This window comes from Erpetoichthys calabaricus, chromosome 14 (assembly GCF_900747795.2).
Source record: "Erpetoichthys calabaricus chromosome 14, fErpCal1.3, whole genome shotgun sequence".
Classification (NCBI taxonomy): Eukaryota; Metazoa; Chordata; class Cladistia; order Polypteriformes; family Polypteridae; genus Erpetoichthys; species Erpetoichthys calabaricus.
In genome coordinates, this window is record NC_041407.2 from 60,962,789 (window position 1) to 60,984,292 (window position 21,504).

Here is a 21,504-nt window from a genome sequence, read left to right on the forward strand (position 1 = left end):
TTTGATGTTGCAAGACTTTCGCCTTGTATGTAGATCGGGGTAATTACATTCATTGCATTCCTAGTCTGAATCACAATCTGATTGTATGGGTGGTTACCTGGCACTGTAGGGTTGCCACCCGTCCTTTAAAATACGGAATCGTGCCGCATTTGAGAATGATATTGTGCGTCCCGTTTTGAATCAATACGGGATGGGATTTGTCCCGTATTTTTTTTTATCATTTTTTTAAAGCAGCGTCTCATGCAAATCATCCCACACGCATTTTATGAAGATGCCTCCTTTCCTACTTATGATTGGGTAATACTTGATGTCATCGTTAGTTTGATTGGTCTTTTTAACTGTCCAGTGAGGAGGGCGGGTCTTTTAAGTACCAGTCTGCAAACTGTTGGCACTCAGATGTGGCACCCGCTGCAGTATGCGTCCTTATTTTTTTGTATTAAAAGTGGTAACCCTACATGGCATGTAACACTTAAGTTTGGTCATGAAGTCGTCTAAAATCTGCCACGTGCCCTCTTTTAATTGCGAGAAGCAGATATATATAGCCAAATTCTCGCGGTTCGTTGCGGCGAAGTACGGCTTTTAATTTTTTAATAAGAAAAGAAAACCTTTTTAAACGGATCGAAAATATACCAATAACAATTTGTTAAGGATCAGTTTTTTTGTGAACCTCGCTTTTCACAGCTGTCGCGCTACGGCGTGTGTTTAGTTTATTTGATAGTATGTAGATCGTGGTAATTACATTCATGGCATTCGTTTTCTGAATCACAATCTGACTGTATGGGTGGTTACCTGCCAGGTAACGCTTTTGGTTGGTCAGGAAGTCGCCTTACATCCGCCACGTGCCCTCTTTCTGTTTCCAGAAGCTGATCATAGAATGGATTTAATAGTTTACTTTCAAATAATGCAAAGAGTATGCGACATGTGTTTCTCCCTAATTCTGGGCTCATCAGGCATACACACTCACTGCATCACCTCTCGTGAATCGAATCTCTATCGTCAGCGCCAGAGTTGAAGCCCCTAACATTGCGGTCAGCAAGTCGGCTAACATCCGCCATGTGCCGTCTTTCAGTTGCGAGAAGCAGATCATAGAATGGTTGAAACTGTTGCCCCTAACGTTGCGCCACGGTGTGTGGTTCGTTTATACCTCATGTCTTCTCATTAAACTTTTATCTCGCGAATATGTTATTGCAATCCGCAGCGGGAGCGTTTCTATAAACTTAATTTAAACTTACGTTTTACACCGTGCTTTGTTTCCCTTATGAACATGCTTGTATGCTTCACTCGCTCCCTTCTGAATTGTTTAATGAATTTTTTGCTCTTCGCTGTTTGCGGCCCTTCCGTCATTTCCCCCTACTTCGTTCTTTTATCTCGCGAATATGTTATTGCAATCCTTAACGGGAGCGTTTCAATAAACTGATTGAAAATAGTTTTGCATTTACCTTTTTAGTAAAAGGCGAGCTTTTAAGCCTGAGAAATCACCCCGTAAATGCACACGTTAATTGCACATGTGTTAATATGTATGGTTACACAGTATTAAAAGACAGTGAACAACGTCAGTTACCTTTGTTCCCGCGTTTGATAAAAGGCGAGCTTTTAAGCCTGAGAAATCACCCCGTAAATGCAAAAAATATGTTCCAGTTATGACCATTACGCGTAGAATTTCGAAATGAAACCTGCCTAACTTTTGTAAGTAAGCTGTAAGGAATGAGCCTGCCAAATTTCAGCCTTCCACCTACACGGGAAGTTCGAGAATTAGTGATGAGTGAGTCAGTCAGTCAGTCAGTCAATCAGTCAGTCAGTCAGTCAGTCAGTGAGTCAGTGAGTCAGTGAGGGCTTTGCCTTTTATTAATATGTATAGATTCCGTCCGTGTATCTGGTTAAAGCAGAAGACACTGACAAGTTAATGGGTGGGCGTCCCAGATATGAACCAGGTGCCACGAAGAATATAGTGTCGTTCCAGCCTGCCAAAATGAAATCGCTCTTTATCTTTGGAAATGGCAGGGTGAGGCAAATTAATGTTAGACTGCAGTTTGCCTTCTTCCTACACAGTGGCGATCAGTTTTGCACCCTTGATATTGCCAAAAATGCTTACTATTACAGTAATATTTTCAAAATAAAGATCGTCATGGTCCCCCTTTTCTTCCCAACAAATTAATCTTAAAAGAAAAACTAAATAATACAAATTCTTGGGGAGTGTCAATCAGCCTTGGATACTCTTGACATTTGAGCAGCTTAAAAAATCAATCTATTAATGAAAAAGTATTTTCACAAAAAATGCAAGAAAGTACGAAATAAATTTAAATAATTGCATCCAAAACATAAAAAAAAATATAGTGATGGATGGGCCTGAATATTATTACACAGGAGATCAATAATACCACTTCTCCTGGTGTATAACCAATCCTGTCCAAATATGGCTTAAACACATTGATTCACTAAGACATAAGTTATGCTTTTAGCAAACAGAAAAAAACTAAAGGGAACTTTCTTTCACAAAAAGTGAGGGAACCACAGAGAGGAAAAGAGTGGGCACTACTAGGAAAGGAGATTAAAGGGTAGCTCATTCTAGCCTTCTAGCAGTAGCTCCTCTGTAATTTCGTTATACATGGTATAATGACAATAAAGGCTTCTACTTCTAATTCGAATCTCAAGGTCCTCCTATCCCTCAAGACAATCACATTCAGCTCATAGAATTCTCAAATTAAACAACTTATTCTGTGGTCCCACTGATGATATTCTGCAGACCACAGGGGCCAGTGGGTCCGCAGTTTGAGGAGCACTGGATTAGAAGCTAGGACTGCAGGCTCACATTCCAGAGTCAAAACCAATTAGTGAATTAGCCCCAGGGTTTTTATCTTTTAAAATTTGTGCATTTCTTTTTTTTGTGTGGCAACTATGGGAAGACTGCGGTGGGTTGGCACCCTGCCCAGGATTAGTTCCCTGCCTTGTGCCCTGTGTTGGCTGGGATTGGCTCCAGCAGACCCCCATGACCCTGTGTTCGGATTCAGCGGGTTGGAAAATGGATGGATGGATGGAACTATGGGAAGATTAACAATCCAGAGTACTTGAATGATATATAAATTAGAAATTCTCATCCGTAAGATAGCTCTTTATTTTAACAAAACATTGAACTCCTTTATTAGCTGCCTGGCCAATTTCCTACTGGCACCTTTTACAGGTGCACAAAAATGTTGGAGATGACTTTCAGATGAAACCAAAAGGTCTCTCGGTAAATGTGACTGATTAATGCTGGTCTCTCTTGAGGGACTTATGTCTGGTCCTGTCTTCTCTTGCCATTTCAACACTGTCAAAGCCCAGGTATTTTTTTAGTTTTGCTCCTTTAATCCACAGAACTTACAGGTATATAACATCTCATTGAGAATAAATGATCATCATTGACTTAACCTCCTCAAGGTCAATATCGTGTATATATACTTTGTACTTCTCTGTCTCTGCGCATCTTTATGCAAGTAACAACATCCTGTCTCCATCACATACTGTCCAAGAAAGACTGATTACCTCTTTTAATAAACACACATTTTCATTAAACCAATCCTATCACTTTTTTCATAACATCCAAAAGATAATCCACACCATCTGTGCCACTCATCTATTTGAGTTTGATCTGGTTCTTGTTTTCTAGGTTAAACTATGTGCCAGCCAGAATCTTCTATATGATCTGTTCAACAAATCTCAAATTCCCCTACTCAACTGGCACTTTCTGATCTTTGCTTCACCAATGCTTTTCTACTACTTTGTTCTCTACAGTAGCTTCACATTCTTGCTATAATCCATTTGGAAATCATAATCTTGAGCTACAGAGTCCTGCACAGTTCCCTTCTATGATATCTCCACTTGCTAGTCTCCTGACATATCCCTCCAAGAACTTTCTGCTTGGCTTTGACATGGCTGTTCAGTTTTCTGCCTGATATACTAGAAATGAACAATATTTCTCGTCTGACTTACTTACAATCCACTAACATTCAGGCTACTCTTGACACAAATCGTTACTAATCTTGAGAATGCCAGAAGCTTTCTGGCCCTCTGTTTTCTTTCTGCGTGTCTAGACATTTACTGACCAACTTAACTCTCAACCACCTGTGGCTTTCTTAGACTGTTTCTTTTCGTCCAAGTTTTTAGCTTACTGTAGTACTTCAACTACACTTTAAACTTTGTTCACTATTAGTTGTCAGCTTTGTACTTTGTAATCACTCAGATAAACTGTATGTATATTGATTTCGTATAATAATAAGTTCACCTTCTATATACAAGAGATTGCTTCTCTTGCAAAGTGTCTGGACTCTTAGCTTCGACATTAGTCCTTCCCTGGATTTCTCCTGGTATCCAAAGGCTCTTCATATTTGTTCCATGACTTCAATTATTTTAGTGTTTGCAGTCCTTAAAGGCCGTAGTGATTTTCATATTGCATGTTGACCCTCCTGGCTGGAGCCTCTAGGAAAACTCTCTTTTTCCTGTCTACGGAGTGAAAAGGACAAACATTGGGACATCAGTAGTTCTAATACTGTTAGTCATGGATGTTTCTGTGCCTTGTGACATACACACCTAGTATGTGGGTTTAATCATGGCTTCTCCAGATTCTTCTCTCCTCCAAAAGATATGCCATCCATCCATCCATCCATTGTCTCCCGCTTATCCGAGGTCGGGTCGCGGGGGCAGCAGCTTGAGCAGAGATGCCCAGACTTCCCTCTCCCCGGCCACTTCTTGTAGCTCTTCCGGGAGAATCCCAAGGCGTTCCCAGGCCAGTTGAGAGACATAGTCCCTCCAACGTGTCCTGGGTCTTCCCCGGGGCCTCCTCCCGGTTAGACGTGCCCGGAACACCTCACCAGGGAGGCGTCCAGGAGGCATCCTGATCAGATGCCCGAGCCACCTCATCTGACTCCTCTCGATGCGGAGGAGCAGCGGCTCTACTCTGAGCCCCTCCCGGATGACTGAGCTTCTCACCCTATCTTTAAGGGAAAGCCCAGACACCCTGCGGAGGAAACTCATTTCAGCCGCTTGTATTCCAAAAGATATGCACATTATGTAAACTGGGTTCACTGAACTGGCAAGGTGTTTGTAAAAATGAGAATGTGCCTGAGGGTGGTCTTTTAAAAACTGATTTTCCATTCAGTGTTGGTTTTCATTTGTGCACCCAACACTGCTGGCAAAGCCTTTAATGCCTACCAACCCTGTAATTGATAAAAATAGTTAAGTTAATCGGATGGATGATTTGTAAAAGTTCAAATGTTTAATTCCTGCTTTACTGATGGTGAGTTTAATTTCAGCTGTTTTAATTTTCCATCAATGAAAGTTAAGCTCATTTTGTAAATAAAACATTCATTAAGTGCACACACTAATATGCAGATTAAAATTGACTCCACTTTAATGTCCTCAGTAAATAAACCAAATGCAAACAATTGCGCTTCACCTACTCTATAGGCATATTCCTGTTATAAAACAGTAATGATGGATCTCACTATTAGTACTGTATAGTATTTGGCACCAGTTTATCAGAGAAATACATTTGTGAAATTAGATAAGAAGTATGTTCAGAATTAATCTCATGACCTGTGAACTGAATAAACGCATAGATCCTTGGAGTCAGAATCACAGATATGAAAGAGATGATCAGAGGTGAGTTTTTTAGGGAAACGTTGGTATAGCATCAGAAGATTTTGAATATCTTATTGATTCATGTGGACTGGGCAGTGGTGACAGCTTTCCTTGGGTGACCCCATTTTCAACTGGTGTAATGTCAAGTTCTCAGAATGTATTTGTGGCCGAAAAATCAACAGGAATTAATTGATGTATGAAATCAGCAAGGAGCAAAATCTCTAAGCAATATTCCCAGCAACTTGTTGAAGCCATACCTCAAAGCATTCAAGCTGACATGGAGACAAAAACAAGTCCCAATTTTGAGCAGATTATCCTAATGTTGTTTGCGCCAGAGTCACAATTATCAGGTGCCTCTTTTGGTAGAACTGGACGCGATTCTGGAGCCAGTCCATTGCAGTGCTCACCATTTTAAACACGCGAATTTGTTTACTTGTGATGTGTACTTGTTACACGTTTCAGTTCAGACTAACCCAACCGAGTCCGTCAGAAGTATCATCACAACCGTGGGTAGTCACGATGCACACCTCTGGCTATACAAAGATAAGACTTGTGAGCGCCTATCTGTTAAACACCCGGCCGTAGCACAAGACGAGCGCTCACTGGAAAGGCGATTGACTTCGGCAGTCCGCTTATAAAGCTCCAAGACTGCAGGCACAAATGACAGCGCGATGGCTCCAAAAAATGCACCGAATCTCAGGAAATATCAGACTTCACTGGTTCTCCTTTTAGAAGCAGCGTTTATTGCGATTTTCTACTTTTTTGTTAACTATGAGGATTATAATGTGAACGGAAAACGCATTCCTCTCGATATGTATGCAGGTACGTACTTTTTAACCAATTGGGTTACAGCCAGTAATATCTTTATTTGGAGTTTCATGACACGTCGTTCTCTTTTACTTTAATGTACACATGATATTTTCTTTCTTATTTGGTTCTCTTTATTTTGTAACTCTAGTTAAGGGCAAGTAAAAGTACATTTGAGGCGAAAATGCAAACCTGATGATATGACAGAGAATAATTAGTTCTTTAACACAATAACAGAACTGGAGAAATATCATTTTTGCCCGCCATCTGTAAACAGAAAAACTAATACGTTTACAATTACGCGAACTAGTCATATTTAGTTGTCTTTATAGCCATTAGATGTTGCACTTGAATAAACCGCACATTCTCTTCACCCCGAGGCACAGTCTTCCAGACCGAAACAAATCCTGGACAGGAGGCCAGTCTACAACACGGCGTTGCACTCACCCTTACGGTGTCGGTTGTCAGAGTCGCCAAATAACGTAATTTAATGTTTTCGGGATATGAACGGACTTCTCGGAATAAACTCCAAGAACACTTGGAAAATGTTACGAATTCTGACAAAAATCGGCACGGAATTCAGTATTGGGTGTGTCAGAGCTTGAAGCAGCAGCGGTTATCTCCACGTTCTGTACTAAACTAAACAAACCCTTTTGTGATGAGCAACATACTGTATATGCTCGCTTTTAGAGTTCTGGAGAATTTATAATTTGTAACTGTGAATTTAATTAATTTATAAATATAAATGCACATATGTGAACAAAGGAAAGGAAAACTGAAGCGAATACACATGTGTTAACCTAATGAATTACTTTGTAGGACAGAAATTCGCTTATGAACTGTAACTTGTGTTTCTAGTTTTTGATCACGGGTGGTGAATAGCAAGATGGTACAGTGGTTAATTTTGATACCTCATAGCTCTAGGAAACTTTGTGCTAGGTTAATTAGAAACCGTTATTTGGCCCTGTGAGGGTATGTGCATGAGAATACCCTAAGATGGACTGTCTCCCCCATGTAGAGTTGTTTCCTGCATTTCACCTGATAATTCTAAAAGTGGCTTCAGCCCTCCTGACTCTGAGCCTGTATTAAACTGGTGAAGAAAAATGGCCAGAGGGACCTGAGTTCTGTTCCTGCCTGGTCACTGTCTCTTCTGAGCTTTCTCATTCCCCCCACGCAAATGTGACGTTTCTACACTTAACTCTGGATTATTCATACATCCTAATGTGTGATAAAATAAATTGTGGCTCTGGACTGTGCTTGGTCGCCCTTCAAGTTCTGGTACCTGCCTTCTGCCAGATGCATTAACTCCCCACAATTGTTAGTACGCAAAATTAATAACTAAAGGTCCTTTTTGTTAAGACCCCATGAGGCAAAACAAAAACTAGAATTTGTAGCTACATGATAGTAAAAACCCTTAAAAGTAAGCAACTATACTGCTCAATAAATTAAAGGAACACTTTTTAATCAGAGTATAGCATCAAGTCAATGAAACTTCTGGGCTATTGATTTGGTCAGTTAAGTAGCGGAGGAGGGTTGTTAATCAGTTTCAGCTGCTTTGGTGTTAATGAAATTAACTACAGGTGAACTACAGGAGCAACAATGAGACGACCCCCAAAACAGGAATGGTTTAACAGGTGGAGGCCATTGACATTTTTCCCTTCTCATCTTTTCTGACTGTTTTTTCACTAGTTTTGCATTTGGCTACGGTCAGTGTCACTACTGGTAGCAATATAGCGATACCTGGACTCTACAGAGGTTGCACATGTAGTCCAACTTCTCCAGGATGGCACATCAATACGTGCCATTGACAGAAGGTTTGCTGTGTCTTAGCAGCACAGTCTCAAGGGCATGGAGGAGATTCCAGGAGACACGCAGTTACTCTAGGAGAGCTGGACAGGGCCGTAGAAGGTCCTTAACCCATCAGCAGGACCAGTATCTGCCCCTTTGGGCAAAGAGGAACAGGATGAGCACTGCCAGAGTCCTACAAAATGGCATCCAGCAGGCCACTGGTGTGAATGTCTCTGACCAAACAATCAGAAACAGACTTCATGAGGGTGGCCTGTGGGCCTGACGTCATCTAGTGGGCCCTGTGTTCACTGCTCAGCACCATGGAGCTCAATTGGCATTTGCCATAGAATACCAGAATTGGCATGTCCACCACTGGCGCCCTGTGCTGTTCACAGATGAAAGAAGGTTCACCCTGAGCACATGTGACAGACGTGAAAGGGTCTGAAGAAGCCGTGGAGAACATTATGCTGCCAGTAACATTGTTCAGCATGACTGGTTTGGTGGTGGGTCAGTGATTGCCTGGGGAGGCATATCCATGGAGGGACGCACAGACCTCTACAGGCTAGACAATGGCACCTTGACTGTCATTAAATATCGGGATGAAATCCTTGGACCCATTGTCAAACCCTATGCTGGTGCTGTGGGTCCGGTGTTCCTCCTGGTGCTCGAACAATGCCCAACCTCATGTGGCGAGAGTATGTAGGCATTTCCTAGATGTTGAAAGTATTGATACCACTGACTGGCCCCCACACTTGTCTGAAAATCCAATAGAACATTAATGGGACATTATGTTTCCGTCCATCCGACGCCACCAGGTTGCACCTCAGACTGTCTAGGAGCTCAGTGATGCCCTGGTTCAGATCTGGGAGGAGAACCCCCAGGACACCATCCATTGTCTCATTAGGAGCATGCCCCGAAGTTGTGAAGAAATGCAAACAAGCACGTGGGGGGCCATACAAACTACTGAGTTGCTGCAATGAAATTTTGGCAAAGTGGACTAGCCTGCCGCATCATTTTTTCACTTTGATTTTTGGGGTGTCTTTGAATTCAGCCCTCTGTAGGTTGATAATTTTCATTTTCATCAAATGATGTGGCATCCTTTTTGTTCCTAACACATTACCCAGTCCACATCAGTATAGATATCCAGCAGGATTTCTTCCCCCATTGAGATCTGATGTGTTTTCAAAGTGTTCCTTTAATTTTTTTTGAGCAGTTTATATTTTAAGGTTTGTCAAATCTGAGAAAAATGTACATAGGAAGCTAATAAAAAGCAGTTGCTTTATTTATATATGGAGTATAAAATGTATATCCTTCTATCCATATCTTTCATGTAGAAGACATTCTATATTACTATTACCTATCACCACTTCTCTAATGCATTGTAAAATTGCCATATGCTTATACACTGAATTTTAATTTTCTTCCTTAATTTTATAAGCATACATTTTCAGAACCATTTAATTCAACTCAAAGTTGTGGAAGTCCAGAATCTATCCTGAAAGCATTTGACACAAGGCAAAATCTAGCAGTGGACAGGGTGCAAGTCCATCACAGGGCCCATTTGCACCCATACCCACATTCACACAAAGTGATTGTCCTGGCACATCATTAAAGATATTGAGGGCAACCTCTCACCTCAGTGTCTTTGAGGGTATGGCAAGGAATCTTGAAAATCTGAAGCAAAACCCACACAAACAGGGTGAAATTGTGCAAACTCTACACAGACAATAACTGTACATTGGATTCGAACCTGCAACTCTGGATCCGTAAGGCAGCAGCACCGATCACCATATATGCAGCATTGTGTAAACTCATTTTAAAATGTGACAATACTCATATACTGTATAACATTATGGAACAAGCTTATCCAGTTCAGATTCACAGGAATCTACAGCCTATTGTTTTGCAAATAGTCTGTCAAAGGTTAGCTCACTCTTAAATGACATATCATGTAGTCATCCATCCAACCATTTTCTGAAACCGCATTTTCTATTATGATGTGGTGGCAAGGTGGAGCCTGTCCTAAATCTACTGCTTACGAAGCAGGGACCAACCCCAGGTGGAAAGCCAGTTCATTAAAATGCACATTTACACATACACTCAGAGCGAAACTCATCACAGAGTACTCAAAACTCATAGTCTAACTTAGCACTCACATCTTTTGATGGTAGAATGAAGTCAGAAAAATTTTAAGGAAACATATTAACACTGATTGAGTTGAGAATAAAATCCAACTTTCTCGGATTGTACAATATAAATATTTACGAATGCTCCATTTACTCTCCATTCTATTATTTTTATACTTTTTCTCAAAATAATGTATTTTATTTACTCTTTGCTTTTGAGTTTTTGAGAGCGAACACAACTTTGAATGACTCTGTTATTAAGGTGAGGAGTCATAGACATTGCCTGTTCAGACCTCTTTGTGAACTTCTGGGCTTTCCAGAAACTTAACAGTTGCCACGCAGAAATGACAGACTACAACTAAAAATCCAAAGAATAAGAAACATTTGAAGTTACAACATTTTGCAATTATTGTAAACAGGGTAATACACTGTCAGTATAAAGAAGGCTATAAATCTAATCATGTAAGAAACTGAAAGGAATGTGTGAAAGTGAGTTTTATTGTAGTCTTTCCATTTGCCACAAGAACAGAATTCCTAGGTGGGCATTCAGTGCCAAACCTACGATAAACTGTTCATGCCATCTGCTAGTCTGTACTCCTTTTACTTTTAAGATGGGTGTAGAGGAAGTTTCAATGACTGTTCTTAGATAAGGCATTTTGCTGTTGCTCTGTTTATGTACAGACTTGCCTACAGAAAGCTGACCCAACTGATAAGGCAAAAGGCATAAGTTAACATGAAAACATCTTGATTCAAGCTTTTGCAAATGATGGTTATATTAACTGAAGTTTTGAATAAATAATTAACAATACCTTGAGGCTACTGACTAATGAAAGAAAGTTCAATTGAGACTCATTAAAGACAACACTGAAAGAGTCTTCTTTTAAATCTACATAATTGTGTTCTTTGCAATTACACTCCTTAATTAAAAAAAAAATTATACTAAAACGAATTTCAACTTGTGGAAAAGTAGCTGCTTGCAGTTAATGAAGATGTCTCAGAGACGTTACTGTCACAAGTCAAGTTATGATCAAAAGGAAGCACTCATCTGAAACCAAGCAGGATGCCACCCAGGCATATTTCATGCTGAAATATTGAATTAACAAATTTGATTAATTAGCCATTCCACAGGCTCACAGCTCTGTGTGTAAGTGCCTTCTGTTCTCTGTGTGATAATGTGTTTGATGATCTTTTAAAAATCATTTCCTTAACTGCCATTTGTGGTATTCCACGTGACATCAGTCACACAGTTAAAAAAATGCACAGTTTAAAGGAGACTGTTGGCTTTCATTCCAACCACTCCATCCATCCATCCATTATCCAACCCGCTATATCCTAACTATAGGGTCACGGGGGTCTGCTGGAGCCAATCCCAGCCAACACAGAACGCAAGGCAGAAAACAAACCCCGGGCAGGGCGCCAGCCCACCGCAGATTCCAACCAATCTCCCAACAAAATGTTATTAATTCCAACTATTCATTTATTTCCCTTTATCACAATTTGGATTTATAAATATTCTTAATATTTGTTGTAAAGTTTTAATATATACATGGACCACAGATTGACTGTCTACCGCATGGGGACCACAGATTGACTGTCTACCGCATGGATTCCTAGAATCAGTCTTATTACCATTTCCAGTGATTCCTTTTTTGGGGCCATGGTCTACCTTGACTTTATGGCCTTGTTTGATTAGCACATACAAGTAAGATTTTTACTGTACTCTGTACATATGACAATAATTATGCCATAAACCAATTAATCTCTATATACAGTGGTGTGAAAAACTATTTGCCCCCTTCCTGATTTCTTATTCTTTTGCATGTTTGTCACACAAAATGTTTCTGATCATCAAACACATTTAACCATTAGTCAAATATAACACAAGTAAACACAAAATGCAGTTTGTAAATGGTGGTTTTTATTATTTAGGGAGAAAAAAAATCCAAACCTACATGGCCCTGTGTGAAAAAGTAATTGCCCCCTGAACCTAATAACTGGTTGGGCCACCCTTAGCAGCAATAACTGCAATCAAGCGTTTGCGATAACTTGCAATGAGTCTTTTACAGCGCTCTGGAGGAATTTTGGCCCACTCATCTTTGCAAAATTGTTGTAATTCAGCTTTATTTGAGGGTTTTCTAGCATGAACCGCCTTTTTAAGGTCATGCCATAGCATCTCAATTGGATTCAGGTCAGGACTTTGACTAGGCCACTCCAAAGTCTTCATTTTGTTTTTCTTCAGCCATTCAGAGGTGGATTTGCTGGTGTGTTTTGGGTCATTGTCCTGTTGCAGCACCCAAGATCGCTTCAGCTTGAGTTGACGAACAGATGGCCGGACATTCTCCTTCAGGATTTTTTGGTAGACAGTAGACTTCATGGTTCCATCTATCACAGCAAGCCTTCCAGGTCCTGAAGCAGCAAAACAACCCCAGACCATCACACTACCACCACCATATTTTACTGTTGGTATGATGTTCTTTTTCTGAAATGCTGTGTTCCTTTTACGCCAGATGTAACGGGACATTTGCCTTCCAAAAAGTTCAACTTTTGACTCATCAGTCCACAAGGTATTTTCCCAAAAGTCTTGGCAATCATTGAGATGTTTCTTAGCAAAATTGAGACGAGCCCTAATGTTCTTTTTGCTTAACAGTGGTTTGCGTCTTGGAAATCTGCCATGCAGGCCGTTTTTGCCAGTCTCTTTCTTATGGTGGAGTCGTGAACACTGACCTTAATTGAGGCAAGTGAGGCCTGCAGTTCTTTAGACGTTGTCCTGGGGTCTTTTGTGACCTCTCGGATGAGTCGTCTCTGCGCTCTTGGGGTCATTTTGGTTGGCCGGCCACTCCTGGGAAGGTTCACCACTGTTCCATGTTTTTGCCATTTGTGGATAATGGCTCTCACTGTGGTTCGCTGGAGTCCCAAAGCTTTAGAAATGGCTTTATAACCTTTACCAGACTGATAGATCTCAATTACTTCTGTTCTCATTTGTTCCTGAATTTCTTTGGATCTTGGCATGATGTCTAGCTTTTGAGGTGCTTTTGGTCTACTTCTCTGTGTCAGGCAGCTCCTATTTAAGTGATTTCTTGATTGAAACAGGTGTGGCAGTAATCAGGCCTGGGGGTGGCTACGGAAATTGAACTCAGGTGTGATACACCACAGTTAGGTCATTTTTTAACAAGGGGGCAATTACTTTTTCACACAGGGCCATGTAGGTTTGGATTTTTTTTTCTCCCTAAATAATAAAAACCATCATTTAAAAACTGCATTTTGTGTTTACTTGTGTTATATTTGACTAATGGTTAAATGTGTTTGATGATCAGAAACATTTTGTGTGACAAACATGCAAAAGAATAAGAAATCAGGAAGGGGGCAAATAGTTTTTCACACCACTGTACTTTGATTCTGCTCCTCCGTAGAGCCCTTTCTTTTTATTATAAGGTTTAACTTAACTGACTGATGAAGTACCATAATCAGTTTCTTAGTCTTATAGTTTTAAGAACCTTTGTTCAATCCTCAAGTTGGTCATTGTCTGTATTGAGTTTCTACTTTCTTTCTTGTGTCCCTTTTGGGTTTTTCTTTTAGCACGTGCCTTCCAAAGATGTGTGTGTCAGACTAAGTGCTGGTGATGTTCAGGTGGCTGTGTGACCTATCTACAGTAGGTCACTTCCACATCTCAACTTTTGCAAAGATATGTCCTGTAACAAGAACCTGCCCTAATTCAGGACATGTATATATTCATTTTCCTTTGAGTGCTTTCTTTTTTTTTCATTGTCATGTAATTGCTAGAGTTTGTTTCTCAATTAAAAATGGGCAGACACAAGTACACATAAAATATATCTTAAAGAATCAATAATTGTTTGTATATTGCACATATACAGTCACGGAGAGAATTATAATGAACACTATATTAATACTAGGTATGGTGTCCTTTTGCTCTCAAAACAGCTTCAGTTCTCCATTGCCTGGATACCAAAAGATGTTGAAGATGCTAACATGCTAACATGATTGCATCACACAATTTCTGCAGATTTAATCAGCTGCACATTCATGCTGTGAATCTCCTGTTCTTCCACATCCAAAAGGTGTTCGATTGTATTATGATTCATAAATTAGGAAAGCCACTGAAAAACATTGAACTCATGGCATGCTCATGAAGCCAGTTTGAGATGACGTTTTGCTTTGTGGCATGGTGCATTATCATGTTGGAAGTAGTCTTCAGAAGATGGGAAAATTGTAACCATGAAGAGATGCATACAGTCAGCAACAATACTCAGATAGGCCATTGTATCCAAGAGTTAATTGATTGGCATTAAGTATGCCAAGAAAACATTCTCCACACCATTATACCACCACAACCCGCCTGGGCTGTTGGCACAAGGCAGGTTGGGTGCATAGATTCATTCTGTGGGCACAAAATTCTGAACTTACCATCAGTGTGCCTCAGCAGAGATTCATCAGGCCAGGCTACATTTTTCCAGTCTTCAAAGTCAAAGTCAAAGTGAACTTTATTGTCATCTCAGCCATATACAGTACAAGTATACAGACAGATGAAATTGCGAAGCTCAGGGTCCACAGTGTAACAACATGACATGCAAATAATAAATTAAAAATAGAATTAAAATTTAAATTTTAAAAATTAAAAACACAAACAAGACAAGACATTGTGCAAAGACAGGACAAAGAAGTAGCAGCAATATTGATGTGTAAGATATGCAATATAATAAATAAATAATAAATAATAGGTATAGATAATACAGAAATTATCAGTGTATGATAATAGTTGTTTAAGATATGTGTAAACAATGACACATCAGAATGTTTCATAGCAGAAGGATAACAAGAGTGTCAAAATATTTAATTATGAGATTTTCAGTTCTTCTCTACACGCACACTCGTCTTTGTAGGAAAGTGGCTCGCATGTATAAAAGTTCTGTTTTTAGAGGTGGTTGAGGCCGTGTGGAAGATCCCAGGGGGCAGCCTGGTGTTAAGGAGTCTAACAGCTTGGGGGTAAAAACTCTCCTGCAGCCTGGCAGATCTGGTTTTGACGCTGGAGTATCTTCTCTTGGATGGCAGAAGTGTGAAAAGTCCATGTGAGGGGTGTAAGGGGTCCTGCACAATGCTGCAGGCCTTGCGGACACTGCGTTTGTAAAATATGTCCTGTAGTGAAGGGAGAGGCATCCCAATAATGTTCTCTGCTGTCTTCAGTATCCTTTGCAGGCGCTTGCGGTCGGATATATTGCAGTTGCCGTACCAGACAGTGATGCAGCTGGTCAGAACACTCTCAATGGTGCCTCAGTAGAACATGGTGAGGATGGAAGGGGGAAGACTTGCTCGCTTCAGTCACCTCAGGCAGTGTAGTCTCTGCTGGGCTTTCTTGATTAGTGATGAGGTGTTATGTGTCCACGTAAGTTCCTCAGTTATGTGCACACCAAGGAACTTGGTACTCCTAACAGTCTCCACATCTAAACCGTTGATGCTGAGTGGGATGTGGGCAGGATGTGATTTTCTGAAGTCCACGATTATCTCTTTTGTCTTGTCGACATTGAGAGATAGATTGTTGTCTTCACACCATGCAGACAGCTGTTCCACCTCACCTCTGTATGCTGTTTCATCATCCCTGCTTATCAGTCCCAGCACCGTTATATCATCCGCAAACTTGATGATGTGGTTGGTGTTGTGCGTGGCTGTGCAGTCATGAGTCAGCAGGGTGAACAGCAGTGGACTAAGCATGCAGCCCTGCGGTGCTCTAGTGCTCAGTGTGATGATGCTGGAAGTGTTGTAGCCCATCCAAACTGACTGGGGCCTCTCTGTCAAGAAGTCCAGGATCCAGTTGCAGAGGGTGGTGTTCAGGCCCAACCTGCTCAGTTTTACAACCAGCTTTTGAGGGATGATTGTGTTGAAGGCAGAGCTAAAGTCTTTGAATAGCATCCTGACATATGTGTCTTTTTTATCCAGATGTGTCAGGGAGAGGTGAAGGGCAGAGCATATGGCATCCTCAGTTAACCTGTTTGAGCGGTGTGCAAACTGAAGAGGGTCAAGGGAGGCAGGGAGATTAGTCTTTATGTGTCTGTCCAGCTCTGGTGAGCCTGTGCCCACTGCAGCCTCAGCTTTCTGTTCTTGGCTGACAGGAGTGGAGCCTGGACTTGGTTTTCTGCTATTGTAGCTCATCCACCTCAAAGTTTGACATATTACACATTCTGAGATGACTTTCTGCTCACCGCAGTTGTACAGAGCGGTTATCTGAGTTACCGTAGCCTTGCCTCTCTCATCAATAAGGTATTTCTGTCCACAGAACTGGCACTCACTGGATGTTTTTTGTTTTTTTCACACCTTACCATGTTACCTCTGGAGACTGTTGTACATGAACTTCCTAGAAGATCATCAGTTGCAGAAATACTCAAACCAACCCGTCAGGCACCAACCACAATGCCACAGTTGAAATCAGCGAGATCACATTTTTTTCCCATTTTGTTGGCATTATATGACAGCCTGCTGATTGGTTATAGTTTGGAAACAAGTAAACTTTATTTATATAATATAAAGGCCACGCTGCAAAAGCCTCTAATATGGTCCTTGTCTCCATTTGGCATGTAATCATATAATATAACACTTGTAATAAATGTTTTGGGATTTAGCTGCTCAGCAAAGTGTGCCGATAATTTCCTCCACTAATGGAAGAGAGTCAATATGAGCGGCATGGTGGAGCAGCAGTTAGCTCTGCTGCCTCATAACTGTAGACTTGTGGTTTTGATTCTCAGCCCTGTCCCTGTCAGTGTAGCGTGGACACATTCTTCTGATGTTTGTGTGGATTATTTCTCGGTACTCAGGTTTCCCTTCTAAAATGTGTGTTTATAAGTACAGACTAATTTGGCCCAAGGTAGGTGTGCATGTGAGTGTGGCCTGTAACAAACTGGTGCCCCTTGTAGAGATCTTTCCTGTTTCAAGATGCTTCCATGATAAGCTCTGTGCCCTCTTATCAACTGTCTTTACAGTTTTGGTTACTGTCTTGACCCAAATATTCCTGGGAGAGACTGACTCTGCTCTGACACTCTTCAACCCTGAAAGGGGAAAGTGAATTTAGGAAATGAATGGATTGATGAAAAGCCAATGAGCATTACCAGCAGGCTGTAAAATCTCTGTCTGTGATGGGCTGGCGCCTTGTCCAGGCTTTTTCCCACCTTACACCCAGCTCTACTGGAATTGACTAGAGCCCCCCCTTAGTTCTGAATCGGATTAAGGAGTTTTGATTAATGTTTTACTGTTTAGTTTAAACATACTGTACACAGGTCACTATAATCAGCTAAATTTCCATATGATATATTATAACATGCAAATAAATACTTATGTGGTATACTAATTTTGCTAATGATATTTTGTGCGTTTGATTGGTTTTGCATGGAACACGTGTATCATGAGTTCCCTTTCCACATTGTTTTTCTTCTGCACCAGACAGTTCCCCGAGTCGGTATGGCTGCTTGCCCTGTGCTGACTCACCACATGAAATGACTCTGGCTTTTGTTCTGCAAACTTTTAACAGAATTCCAAGATGTCCATGTCATGGTGTTCTTTGGATTTGGCTTCCTGATGATGTTTCTAAGGCGATACAGTTTCAGCAGTACTGGCTTTAACCTGTTACTGGCTGCTCTGGCAGTTCAGTGGGCCACCCTGATGAATGGGTTCCTCTTTTCATTCAGAGATGGAAGTATTACAATAAACTTAAAGAGGTATATTTTCTATGGCTTCCTCATAAAATGACTGTGATATGCTGAAATGTAGTTGATAATTGAGATGAATAATTTAAGGTAATCTTTTAAATAGTGATAAGTTATAGAAATCCTAGATCATAGATGACACAGTGATTAGCTCTGCTGCCTCACAGCTTCAGTATCCTTCCGCTGAGTGCAGACCTAGTTACCTTTGTGAGTGGTGTTCATACACCCTCAGGGTCCGTGTGCAATGTTTTCCCCTTGAACCTCAAAAAGATGAATTAATAAGTCTAAATTAGCACAATATGACTGTGAGCATAAGTGCCTCACAATTAACTGACTCCCAGTTAAGCTTTGGCAACACACTTCCACCAAGTTCTATCAGGATAAACTTTGGTCCTTATGATCCTGAACTGGTTTAAATGTGTTTGATAATGAATTAATGAATGGATGATACCATGTTATGTCTGGAGCTAACACTTGCATTTGAGTCACTGGTAATATTGCCATGATGGAATATGAATTCAGACTCTAATTTCACCAGTTTCTTTTATCCCCAACAGCTCCCATAATATTTTAATATTTGCAGCATAACTGGAATGTCAATTTACATAATTGAAAATGTAAAACATTAACAATATAAAAATAAATGTGGAAATGTGAACATTTTTGATATTAAGTAGATTATTCAATAAATAAGCTTCAATTCTCCATAACTTTAAATTTATTTAATAAACTCTAATCCTCATTTACTGAGCTACAGAATACTGAAGGTATTGATAGGATGACTGACTAAAATATTTAAATAAAAAAGTGTGTGTGGCTGTAACAGAATGACACTGTGTTATTAACCTCAAACTGTAGTAGCAGCTGAGAAGTAATTTTTCAAATTCTATTTTTTTAAAACTAAACCTTAAGAAAATGTTTGTTTGCATAAATTACTTTTGTTAAATTTCTTACCAGAATGCACACATGAAGTGTTCCAATGTCTCACACATTGTCACTTAAGTCTACAGTTTGTGTTAAACTCAAAATGAGTAATTACTAGTAGAATAACACTTCAACTCCTGAACCTTAGAATAGGGCATAAAGTAATTAAACACTGTCGTTTACCGAAAATTATAATAATGATGTTTTAACAGAAGGTTTTACTTTTTATTAAATAGCTTTGAAATTATTTGAAAAAGATGAAAAAACAAATATTTCACTTTTGTGTTTACAACTTCTCCCAGCCTTGTCACAGCAAATATGTGTGCTGCCTCTGCAGTAATCGCAATGGGAGCTGTGCTGGGAAAGAGCAACCCAATTCAGCTGATACTGATGACTCTTCTGGAAGTGTCTGGCTTCATTTTCAATCGCTGGATTCTCAAAAACGTCTTAAGGGTAAGTCCCATCCATCATGAGCAGCTGAAGAAGTGTATAGGAGACCAATCTGAAAAAATGGAGTGGGCATATATTTTTTTGCATATATACAGAATATATATATTTTTTCTATACACACATGCTAACCATTGTGGACCTGTGCTACTGTCTGTCTCTCTAGATACGATTTATACATACAGTATGTACAGTACATACATGCATACACACTTATTATGTAGACCAGGGGTAGGCAACGTCGGTCCTGGAGTGCCACAGTATGTGCAGGTTTTTGTTCCAACCCAGTTCCTTAACGAGAACTCAATTATTGCTGATGAAGCACATATTGCTTAAGTGACATTTTAATGCTTCATTTTAGTGGTCTCGCTTGTTAAGGTTCTCCAACTTTAATTGCTTATTTCAATCTTAAACTGCTGCATTCAGTGTTTTAATTGCTCCTTATTAGCAATAAGATGTAAAAGACAAAGCAGCCAGCAGTTCTCCAGCTAGCTTTTTTCCAATTACATCTGTGTGTGTTCATCATGCACGGTTTGATTTAATAAAACACTTAATAGAAAAATGTGACAGACTGAAAATGATCTGTTTTAGGCTTCAAATCATTTGGATGATATCCTTGGAAAGGAAAAAAATCTACGGTATAAAAGCCTTACATTGCACAGACTAACAAGCCATAAAATTAAATAAGGTCTGAGATTGGCAATGATTGGTTTCTAATTAAGCAATTGGGTTGGAATGACAACCTGTAGCCACTGCGGCTCACCAGGACCGACATTGCCTACCCCTGTTTTACATCTTATTGCTAATAAGGAGCAATTAAAATACTGAATGCAGCAGTTTAAGATTGAAATAAGCAATTAAGGTTGGAGAACCTTAACAAGCGAGACCACTAAAATGAAGCATTAAAATGTCACTTAAGCAATATGTGCTTCATCAGCAATAATTGAGTTCTCGTTAAGGAACTGGGTTGGAACAAAAACCTGCACATACTGTGGCACTCCAGGACCGACGTTGCCTACCACTGATGTAGACCCACTCATTAGTCCAAATAGCCTGCTTCTCCTAAAACTAATCCTCTGAATACAAAACAGAGTGTGTATGTGTGTGTATGTGTATATATATATATATATGTATATACTGTATATATATATATATATATATATATATATATATATATATATATATACACACTAGGGTTGAAATGTATTGGTACTTCTCCATTATCATCATATGTGTACCAGCAGTGTTTGTGCGTGTGTCGGCACACATCATGCACGTATAAATGTAGTGTATTGTAGCACTTGAAAACATACAGAAAATGTTTATGAGAAGCAGTAAACAAAGAATAAAGTGGAGAGTTTGGCAGCACAGAAGGAAGAATACCAAAGGTTGATAAACAAGGCCCTCACAGTGTAAAGGCATAGAGGGAAGGCTTAAGAAGAAGAGTCAATGGATCCATTCTGTCCTGTTTCAATGATAGATAGATAGATAGATAGATAGATAGATAGATAGATAGATAGATAGATAGATAGATAGATAGATAGATAGATAGATAGATAGATAGATAGATAGATAGATAGATAGATAGATAGTATTTTATTTGTCCCAGGGGTGAAACTTAGCAATACAAGCTAGTATTTGTGTAAAGGTGTAGGGTGTGTTTTTTTCTGGTCACACATTAGGTCTCTTAGTAACAGCACAGCATCACTAGGCATCTTTATGCCACTGTCTATCCTTTATCATATCAATATTTCATACATGATAAAGTATCATGTCACAAAGTATACATCATCTTAAGTTGATTCCATGAAAATGGCAATGACCTCTGTTTATTTCAATATCTGCAATACTTCTCAGATATCAACCCAATAGAGAGTACATTTGGGATAAGGTGTAATGGTTAATTCTCATGTTGCATTTGTGGCTGAAAAATCAGCAGGAAGTCTTTGATACTATGGAATCAACAAGTTCCAAAATTCCTAAGGAATATTCCCAGCAATTTTCTGAATCCATCCCACAAAGAATTCAGGCTGTTATGGAAATGAAGTCAGCTCATACTCAGAACTAGGCAGATGTACCTAATAAAGTAGCAA

At 39.9% G+C, this 21,504-nt stretch overlaps 1 protein-coding gene across 1 annotated transcript in view; it reads left to right on the forward strand.

Annotated features, from left to right (window-relative positions):
• The first annotated feature begins 6,136 nt into the window (after positions 1-6,136).
• rhd (Rh blood group, D antigen) overlaps positions 6,137-21,504 on the forward strand; it is a 64,347-nt gene continuing 48,979 nt past the window's right edge. Inside the window, exons 1-3 of the mRNA XM_028819889.2 lie at positions 6,137-6,435; positions 17,866-18,052; positions 19,267-19,417. Coding sequence (XP_028675722.1) covers positions 6,285-6,435; positions 17,866-18,052; positions 19,267-19,417 — 489 coding nt within the window. The 5' untranslated portion in view covers positions 6,137-6,284. The remainder of the gene's footprint in view (positions 6,436-17,865; positions 18,053-19,266; positions 19,418-21,504) is intronic.